Genomic DNA, 10,902 nt, shown 5'->3' with positions numbered 1-10,902 from the left:
ACTGTCCCTTATCATATCTATAAACCATACTGACCAAAACCCCCTACTGTCCCCTATCATATTTATAAACCATACTGCCCCAAACCCCCTACTGTCCCTTATCATATCTATAAACCATACTGCCCAAAACCCCCTACTGTCCTCTATCATATCTATAAACCATACTGCCCAAAACCCCCTACTGTCCTCTATCATATCTATAAACCATACTGCCCCAAACCCCCTACTGTCCCCTATCATATCTATAAACCATACTGCCCAAAACCCCCTACTGTCCTCTATCATATCTATAAACCATACTGCCCAAAACCCCCTACTGTCCCCTGTCATATCTATAAACCATACTGCCCCAAACCCACAACTGTCCCCTGTCATATCTATAAACCATACTGTCCCAAACCCCCTACTGTCCCCTATCATATCTATAAACCATACTGCTCCAAACCCCCTACTGTCCCCTGTCATATCTATAAACCATACTGCCCCAAACCCCCTACTGTCCCCTATCATATTTATAAACCATACTGCCCCAAACCCCCTACTGTCCCCTATCATATCTATAAACCATACTGCCCCAAACCCCCTACTGTCCCTTATCATATCTATAAACCATACTGCCCAAAACCCCCTACTGTCCTCTATCATATCTATAAACCATACTGCCCAAAACCCCCTACTGTCCCCTGTCATATCTATAAACCATACTCCCCAAAACCCCCTACTGTCCTCTATCATATCTATAAACCATACTGCCCCAGACCCCCTACTGTCCCCTATCATATTTATAAACCATACTGCCCAAAACCCCCTACTGTCCCCTGTCATATCTATAAACCATACTGTCCCAAACCCCCTACTGTCCTCTATCATATCTATAAACCATACTGCCCAAAACCCCCTACTGTCCTCTATCATATCTATAAACCATACTGCCCAAAACCCCCTACTGTCCCCTGTCATATCTATAAACCATACTGCCCAAAACCCCCTACTGTCCCCTGTCATATCTATAAACCATACTGCCCCAAACCCACTACAGTCCCTTATCATATCTATAAACCATACTGCCCCAAACCCCCTACTGTCCCCTATCATATCTATAAACCATACTGCCCAAAACCCCCTACTGTCCCCTGTCATATCTGTAAACCATACTGCCCCAAACCCCCTACAGTCCCTTATCATATCTATAAACCATACTGCCCAAAACCCCCTACTGTCCCCTATCATATCTATAAACCATACTGCCCCAAACCCCCTACTGTCCTCTATCATATCTATAAACCATACTGCCCAAAACCCCCTACTGTCCCCTGTCATATCTATAAACCATACTGCCCCAAACCCCCTACAGTCCCCTATCATATCTATAAACCATACTGCCCAAAACCCCCTACTGTCCCCTGTCATATCTATAAACCATACTGCCCCAAACCCACAACTGTCCCCTGTCATATCTATAAACCATACTGTCCCAAACCCCCTACTGTCCCCTATCATATCTATAAACCATACTGCTCCAAACCCCCTACTGTCCCCTGTCATATCTATAAACCATACTGCCCCAAACCCCCTACTGTCCCCTATCATATTTATAAACCATACTGCCCCAAACCCCCTACTGTCCCCTATCATATCTATAAACCATACTGCCCCAAACCCCCTACTGTCCCTTATCATATCTATAAACCATACTGCCCAAAACCCCCTACTGTCCTCTATCATATCTATAAACCATACTGCCCAAAACCCCCTACTGTCCCCTGTCATATCTATAAACCATACTCCCCAAAACCCCCTACTGTCCTCTATCATATCTATAAACCATACTGCCCCAGACCCCCTACTGTCCCCTATCATATTTATAAACCATACTGCCCAAAACCCCCTACTGTCCCCTGTCATATCTATAAACCATACTGTCCCAAACCCCCTACTGTCCTCTATCATATCTATAAACCATACTGCCCAAAACCCCCTACTGTCCTCTATCATATCTATAAACCATACTGCCCAAAACCCCCTACTGTCCCCTGTCATATCTATAAACCATACTGCCCAAAACCCCCTACTGTCCCCTGTCATATCTATAAACCATACTGCCCCAAACCCACTACAGTCCCTTATCATATCTATAAACCATACTGCCCCAAACCCCCTACTGTCCCCTATCATATCTATAAACCATACTGCCCAAAACCCCCTACTGTCCCCTGTCATATCTGTAAACCATACTGCCCCAAACCCCCTACAGTCCCTTATCATATCTATAAACCATACTGCCCAAAACCCCCTACTGTCCCCTATCATATCTATAAACCATACTGCCCCAAACCCCCTACTGTCCTCTATCATATCTATAAACCATACTGCCCAAAACCCCCTACTGTCCCCTGTCATATCTATAAACCATACTGCCCCAAACCCCCTACAGTCCCCTATCATATCTATAAACCATACTGCCCCAAACCCCCACTGTCCCCTATCATATCTATAAACCATACTGCCCCAAACCCCCTACTGTCCCCTGTCATATCTATAAACCATACTGCCCCAAACCCCCTACAGTCCCATATCATATCTATAAACCATACTGCCCAAAACCCCCTACTATCCCTTATCATATCTATAAACCATACTGCCCCAAACCCCCTACAGTCCCATATCATATCTGTAAACCATACTGCCCAAAACCCCCTACTGTCCCCTGTCATATCTATAAACCATACTGTCCCAAACCCCCTACTGTCCCCTGTCATATCTATAAACCATACTGCCCCAAACCCCCTACTGTCCTCTATCATATCTATAAACCATACTGCCCCAAAACCCCCTACTGTCCCCTGTCATATCTATAAACCATACTGCCCCAAACCCCCTACTGTCCCCTGTCATATCTATAAACCATACTGCCCAAAACCCCCTACTGTCCCCTGTCATATTTATAAACCATACTGCCCCAAAACCCCCTACTGTCCCCTGTCATATCTATAAACCATACTGCCCCAAAACCCCTACTGTCCCCTGTCATATCTATAAACCATACTGCCCCAAAACCCCCTACTGTCCCCTGTCATATCTATAAACCGTACTGCCCCAAAACCCCCTACTGTCCCCTGTCATATCTATAAACCATACTGCCCAAAACCCCCTACTGTCCCCTGTCATATCTATAAACCATACTGCCCCAAAACCCCCTACTGTCCCCTATCATATCTATAAACCATACTGCCCCAAACCCCCTACTGTCCCCTATCATATCTATACACCATACTGCCCCAAACCCCCTACTGTCCCCTGTCATATCTATAAACCATACTGCCCAAAACCCCCTACTGTCCTCTATCATATCTATAAACCATACTGCCCAAAACCCCCTACTGTCCTCTATCATATCTATAAACCATACTGCCCCAAACCCCCTACTGTCCCCTGTCATATCTGTAAACCATACTGCCCCAAACCCCCTACTGTCCCCTGTCATATCTATAAACCATACTGCCCAAAACCCCCTACTGTCCTCTATCATATCTATAAACCATACTGCCCAAAACCCCCTACTGTCCCCTGTCATATCTATAAACCATACTGTCCCAAACCCCCTACTGTCCTCTATCATATCTATAAACCATACTGCCCAAAACCCCCTACTGTCCCCTGTCATATCTATAAACCATACTGTCCCAAACCCCCTACTGTCCTCTATCATATCTATAAACCATACTGCCCAAAACCCCCTACTTTCCTCTATCATATCTATAAACCATACTGCCCATAACCCCCTACTGTCCCCTGTCATATCTATAAACCATACTGCCCAAAACCCCCTACTGTCCCCTGTCATATCTATAAACCATACTGCCCCAAACCCCCTACAGTCCCTTATCATATCTATAAACCATACTGCCCCAAACCCCCTACTGTCCCCTATCATATCTATAAACCATACTGCCCAAAACCCCCTACTGTCCCCTGTCATATCTGTAAACCATACTGCCCCAAACCCCCTACAGTCCCTTATCATATCTATAAACCATACTGCCCAAAACCCCCTACTGTCCCCTATCATATCTATAAACCATACTGCCCCAAACCCCCTACTGTCCTCTATCATATCTATAAACCATACTGCCCAAAACCCCCTACTGTCCCCTGTCATATCTATAAACCATACTGCCCCAAACCCCCTACAGTCCCCTATCATATCTATAAACCATACTGCCCCAAACCCCCACTGTCCCCTATCATATCTATAAACCATACTGCCCCAAACCCCCTACTGTCCCCTGTCATATCTATAAACCATACTGCCCCAAACCCCCTAAAGTTCCATATCATATCTATAAACCATACTGCCCAAAACCCCCTACTGTCCCCTGTCATATCTATAAACCATACTGCCCCAAACCCCCTACAGTCCCCTATCATATCTATAAACCATACTGCCCCAAACCCCCACTGTCCCCTATCATATCTATAAACCATACTGCCCCAAACCCCCTACTGTCCCCTGTCATATCTATAAACCATACTGCCCCAAACCCCCTACAGTCCCATATCATATCTATAAACCATACTGCCCAAAACCCCCTACTATCCCTTATCATATCTATAAACCATACTGCCCCAAACCCCCTACAGTCCCATATCATATCTGTAAACCATACTGCCCAAAACCCCCTACTGTCCCCTGTCATATCTATAAACCATACTGTCCCAAACCCCCTACTGTCCCCTGTCATATCTATAAACCATACTGCCCCAAACCCCCTACTGTCCCCTGTCATATCTATAAACCATACTGCCCAAAACCCCCTACTGTCCCCTGTCATATTTATAAACCATACTGCCCCAAAACCCCCTACTGTCCCCTGTCATATCTATAAACCATACTGCCCCAAACCCCCTACTGTCCCCTGTCATATCTATAAACCATACTGCCCAAAACCCCCTACTGTCCCCTGTCATATTTATAAACCATACTGCCCCAAAACCCCCTACTGTCCCCTGTCATATCTATAAACCATACTGCCCCAAAACCCCTACTGTCCCCTGTCATATCTATAAACCATACTGCCCCAAAACCCCCTACTGTCCCCTGTCATATCTATAAACCGTACTGCCCCAAAACCCCCTACTGTCCCCTGTCATATTTATAAACCATACTGCCCAAAACCCCATACTGTCCCCTGTCATATCTATAAACCATACTGCCCCAAAACCCCCTACTGTCCCCTATCATATCTATAAACCATACTGCCCCAAACCCCCTACTGTCCCCTATCATATCTATAAACCATACTGCCCCAAACCCCCTACTGTCCCCTGTCATATCTATAAACCATACTGCCCAAAACCCCCTACTGTCCCCTATCATATCTATAAACCATACTGCCCAAAACCCCCTAGTGTCCTCTATCATATCTATAAACCATACTGCCCCAAACCCCCTACTGTCCCCTGTCATATCTGTAAACCATACTGCCCCAAACCCCCTACTGTCCCCTGTCATATCTATAAACCATACTGCCCAAAACCCCCTACTGTCCTCTATCATATCTATAAACCATACTGCCCAAAACCCCCTACTGTCCCCTGTCATATCTATAAACCATACTGTCCCAAACCCCCTACTGTCCTCTATCATATTTATAAACCATACTGCCCCAAACCCCCTACTGTCCCCTGTCATATCTATAAACCATACTGCCCAAAACCCCTACTGTCCTCTATCATATTTATAAACCATACTGCCCCAAACCCCCTACTGTCCCCTGTCATATCTATAAACCATACTGCCCAAAACCCCTACTGTCCCCTATCATATCTATAAACCATACTGCCCCAAACCCCTACTGTCCCCTATCATATCTGTAAACCATACTGCCCCAAACCCCCTACTGTCCCCTATCATATCTATAAACCATACTGCCCAAAACCCCCTACTGTCCTCTATCATATCTATAAACCATACTGCCCCAAACCCCCTACTGTCCCCTGTCATATCTGTAAACCATACTGCCCCAAACCCCCTACTGTCCCCTATCATATCTATAAACCATACTGCCCAAAACCCCCTACTGTCCCCTGTCATATCTATAAACCATACTGCCCCAAACCCCTACTGTCCCATATCATATCTATAAACCATACTGCCCCAAACCCCCTACTGTCCCCTATCATATTTATAAACCATACTGCCCAAAACCCCCTACTGTCCCCTATCATATTTATAAACCATACTGCCCCAAACCCCCTACTGTCCCCTGTCATATCTATAAACCATACTGCCCCAAACCCCCTACTGTCCCCTGTCATATCTATAAACCATACTGCCCCAAACCCCCTACTGTCCCCTGTCATATCTATAAACCATACTGCCCCAAACCCCCTACTGTCCTCTATCATATCTATAAACCATACTGCCCAAAACCCCCTACTGTCCTCTATCATATCTATAAACCATACTGCCCCAAACCCCTTACTGTCCCTTATCATATCTATAAACCATACTGCCCCAAACCCCCTACTGTCCCATATCATATTTATAAACCATACTGCCCAAAACCCCCTACTGTCCCCTATCATATTTATAAACCATACTGCCCAAAACCCCCTACTGTCCCTGTCATATCTATAAACCATACTGTCCCAAACCCCCTACTGTCCCCTGTCATATCTATAAACCATACTGCCCCAAACCCCCTACTGTCCCTTATCATATTTATAAACCATACCGCCCAAAACCCCCTACTGTCCTCTATCATATCTATAAACCATACTGCCCCAAAACCCCCTACTGTCCCCTGTCATATTTATAAACCATACTGCCCAAAACCCCCTACTGTCCCCTGTCATATCTATAAACCATACTGCCCCAAAACCCCCTACTGTCCCCTGTCATATTTATAAACCATACTGCCCAAAACCCCCTACTGTCCCCTGTCATATCTATAAACCATACTGCCCCAAAACCCCCTACTGTCCCCTATCATATCTATAAACCATACTGCCCCAAACCCCCTACTGTCCCCTATCATATCTATAAACCATACTGCCCAAAACCCCCTACTGTCCTCTATCATATCTATAAACCATACTGCCCCAAACCCCTACTGTCCCCTATCATATCTGTAAACCATACTGCCCCAAACCCACTACTGTCCCCTATCATATCTATAAACCATACTGCCCAAAACCCCCTACTGTCCTCTATCATATCTATAAACCATACTGCCCCAAACCCCCTACTGTCCCTTATCATATCTATAAACCATACTGTCCCAAACCCCCTACTGTCCCCTATCATATCTATAAACCATACTGCCCCAAACCCCCTACTGTCCCCTATCATATTTATAAACCATACTGCCCAAAACCCCCTACTGTCCCTTATCATATCTATAAACCATACTGCCCCAAACCCCCTACTGTCCCCTATCATATCTATAAACCATACTGCCCAAAACCCCCTACTGTCCCTTATCATATCTATAAACCATACTGCCCCAAACCCCCTACTGTCCCCTATCATATCTATAAACCATACTGCCCCAAACCCCCTACTGTCCCCTGTCATATCTATAAACCATACTGCCCCAAACCCCCTACTGTCCCCTATCATATTTATAAACCATACTGCCCCAAACCCCCTACTGTCCCCTGTCATATTTATAAACCATACTACCCAAAACCCCGTACTGTCCCTTATCATATCTATAAACCATACTGCCCCAAACCCCCTACTGTCCCCTATCATATTTATAAACCATACTGCCCAAAACCCCCTACTGTCCTCTATCATATCTATAAACCATACTGCCCAAAACCCCCTACTGTCCCCTATCATATTTATAAACCATACTGCCCAAAACCCCCTACTGTCCCTTATCATATCTGTAAACCATACTGCCCAAAACCCCCTACTGTCCCCTATCATATTTATAAACCATACTGCCCCAAACCCCATACTGTCCCCTGTCATATCTATAAACCATACTGCCCCAAACCCCATACTGTCCCATATCATATCTATAAACCATACTGCCCCAAACCCCCTACTGTCCCTTATCATATCTATAAACCATACTGCCCCAAAAATCCCTATTGTCCCCTGTCCCCTGCAACATGTCCCCTATTCCCTGCACCCTGTCCCCTGCACCCTGTCCCCAGCCCTCTGTCCCCAGCCCACTGTCCCCTGCACGCTGTCCCCAGCCCACTGTCCCCAGCCCACTGTCCCCAGCCCCTGTCCCCTGCACCCTGTCCCCTGCACCCTGTCCCCAGCTCACTGTCCCCTGCACCCTGTCCGCAGCCCACTGTCCCCTGCACCCTGTCCCCAGCTCACTGTCCCCTGCACCCTGTCCCCTGCACCCTGTCCCCAGCCCACTGTCCCCAGCCCCTGTCCCCTGCACCCTGTCCCCAGCCCACTGTCCCCAGCCCACTGTCCCCAGCCCCTGTCCCCTGCACCCTGTCCCCAGCCCACTGTCCCCAGCCCACTGTCCCCAGCCCCTGTCCCCTGCACCCTGTCCCCAGCCCACTGTCCCCAGCCCACTGTCCCCTGCACCCTGTCCCCTGCACCCTGTCCCCAGCCCACTCTCCCCTGCACCCTGTCCCCTGCACCCTGTCCCCTGCACCCTGTCCCCAGCCCACTGTCCCCAGCCCCTGTCCCCTGCACCCTGTCCCCAGCCCACTGTCCCCAGCCCCTGTCCCCAGCCCACTGTCCCCTGCACCCTGTCCCCAGCCCACTGTCCCCTGCACCCTGTCACTTATCCCCCCTGCAGCACTCTTCTACTCTACCCCCTTAACTACTCTCCACCTCCACACTCCAGCTTCCCTAGCCTCTGACCCTCAACCTCCTGTGTATAAACACTGAGCTGTGAGTGTGTGACCTCACTGACGCTTGTCTCGGCTCAGCAGCATGTCGAGGGGTGAAAGGTCAGCGGGCTCCGTGGAGAAGCACTGAAGCGGTAAACATGATACTACACACAGGGACACAGCGACAATACAACCTTTATCACATACAGCTGACTGTGTGTGTGTGTGTGAGTGTGTGTGTGTGTGTGTGTGTGTGTGTGTGTGTGTGTGTGTGTGTGTGTGTGTGTGTGTGTGTGTGTGTGTGTGTGTGTGTGTGTGTGTGTGTGTGTGTGTGTGTGTGTGTGTGTGTGTGTGTGTGTGTGTGTGTGTGTGTGAGAGAGTGTGTGTGTATCAAAGGCCTTGGGGCTCCATTATGTCTGTAGATCAGTCTGTGCTGAAGGGCAGGACTGTTAAAGCACTATAGTACTCTGGAGAGAAAGAGAACACACTGTCATTCTCTCTCCTCTCTAACTGTCTCTCTCTCTGTCTGTCTCTCTCCGTCTGTCTCTCTGTCTCTCTTTGTCTGTCTCTCCCTCTCTCGCTGTCTCTCTCTCTATCTGTCTCTCTCCGTCTGTCTCTCCCTCTCTCACTGTCTCTCTCGCTGTCTCTGTGTCTCTTTCTCTCTGTCTATCTCTCCCTCTCTCGCTGTCTCTCTCGCTGTCTCTCTCTCTCTGTCTCTGTGTCTCTCTCTCCCTCTGTCTGTCTCTCCCTCTCTCGCTGTCTCTCTCTCTTTCTCTGTCTCTCCCTCTCTCGCTGTCTCTCTCGCTGTCTCTCTCTCTGTCTGTCTCTCTGTCTCTCTCTGTCTGTCTCTCCCTCTCTCGCTGTCTATCTCGCTGTCTCTCTTTCTCTGTCTCTGTGTCTCTCTCTCCCTCTGTCTGTCTCTCCCTCTCTCTCTGTCTGTCTCTCCCTCTCTCGCTGTCTCTCTCTCTTTCTCTCTCTCCCTCTCTCGCTGTCTCTCTCGCTGTTTCTCTCGCTGTCTCTGTCTCCATCTCTCTCTCTCTGTCTCTCTATCCTTTTATCTCTCCTCTGTCTCCATCTTTCCCCTTCTCGAACTGTGTTCCCCTCTCTCTCCCCTCTTCTGTATCTCTCTCTCTTCCTCACTTCTGCTCTCCGCCTCCATCCTTCCCTCACTCTCTCTATCTCTCACCCTCTCTCTCTCTCCTCGCTCCCTCCCTCTACCCTCCCTCTCTCTGTCTCTGCCTCTACCTACTTCTTCTGACAGCAAAAAAAAAAACTCTCCACCCATCCCTCTTGGGCCTGCACTCATTCTCTCTCTATCTCTCTCTCTCCCTCTTTATGTATCTCCCTTTCCTTTTCGGAAGGACATATTTCAATTCTACCAGAGTTCCTCTCCTGAGTGACAGGTGTTTGGAGAGCAAGATAGGGAGAAAGAGAAAGAGAAAGAGAGAGACATGGCCAAAATACACCAAAAACATCCCTCACCTAAAATGACCTTGTAGATGGAGAGAGGGAGGGAAAGAGAATATGAGAGTTAGATAAAAGAAGGGATGAGTGGGAGAAGGAGAAACGAGTTGAGGTTGGGACGGAACAGAAAGTTAGAAAACTCAAGGCTATAACAGAGAAATCCCTAGCCTCATTAAATAACTCAAGGCTTTAACAGAGAAATCCCTAACCTCATTAAATAACTCATAAACCCTACACTGTGGCATTCACAGCACTTCAAGCCTTCTGATTGGCTTATCTACTGGCCCATTTCCTGTTTCCCCCTGCAGTGTGTTCCTGCTTAGCATGGTGTGTGTCTGTGTGTGTGTAAGCTGTCACACATCACAGTACCTAGCACTAACCCCATCCATTAATTAGGCCCCTGTGACAATCTCACAGTGTAAAACCATAAACAGGAGGGGCTAGAACAGAGACGAATGAGAGGGGGGGTCAGAAAGAAGGAAATACGACGGCTAATAGATGGGGAGGGGGTAAACGAGAGAGAGAGTGAGAGATGGAACAAGAGAGAGGGAACAAGAGAGAGGGAGTGAGAGAGGGAGAGTGAGAGAGGGAACAAGAGAGAGAGAGTGAGAGAGGGAACAAGAG

The 10,902-nt window shown here is 47.7% G+C and overlaps 2 protein-coding genes across 2 annotated transcripts in view; one reads left to right on the top strand and one right to left on the bottom strand.

Moving 5' to 3' along the window:
- Window positions 1-10,902, bottom strand: part of LOC139558863 (adhesion G protein-coupled receptor B2-like) — a 635,752-nt gene that overhangs the window by 502,774 nt on the left and 122,076 nt on the right. The gene's annotated exons all lie outside the window — the stretch shown is intronic.
- LOC139558495 (uncharacterized) lies at window positions 8,128-8,844 on the top strand. The gene has a single exon (XM_071373658.1). It carries the CDS (start codon window positions 8,128-8,130, stop codon window positions 8,842-8,844), a length of 717 nt encoding a protein of 238 aa, XP_071229759.1.

The sequence above is a fragment of the Salvelinus alpinus genome, chromosome 29 (genome assembly GCF_045679555.1).
Source record: "Salvelinus alpinus chromosome 29, SLU_Salpinus.1, whole genome shotgun sequence".
NCBI classification, from domain to species: domain Eukaryota; kingdom Metazoa; phylum Chordata; class Actinopteri; order Salmoniformes; family Salmonidae; genus Salvelinus; species Salvelinus alpinus.
Note: the sequence above shows the minus strand (reverse complement) of the source record. Positions and strands in the feature narration are given on the sequence as shown.

Bases quoted from the DNA above. Each gene is read 5' to 3' on its own strand.
- LOC139558495 (XM_071373658.1), top strand. From the start codon at position 8,128: ATGTCCCCTATTCCCTGCACCCTGTCCCCTGCACCCTGTCCCCAGCCC.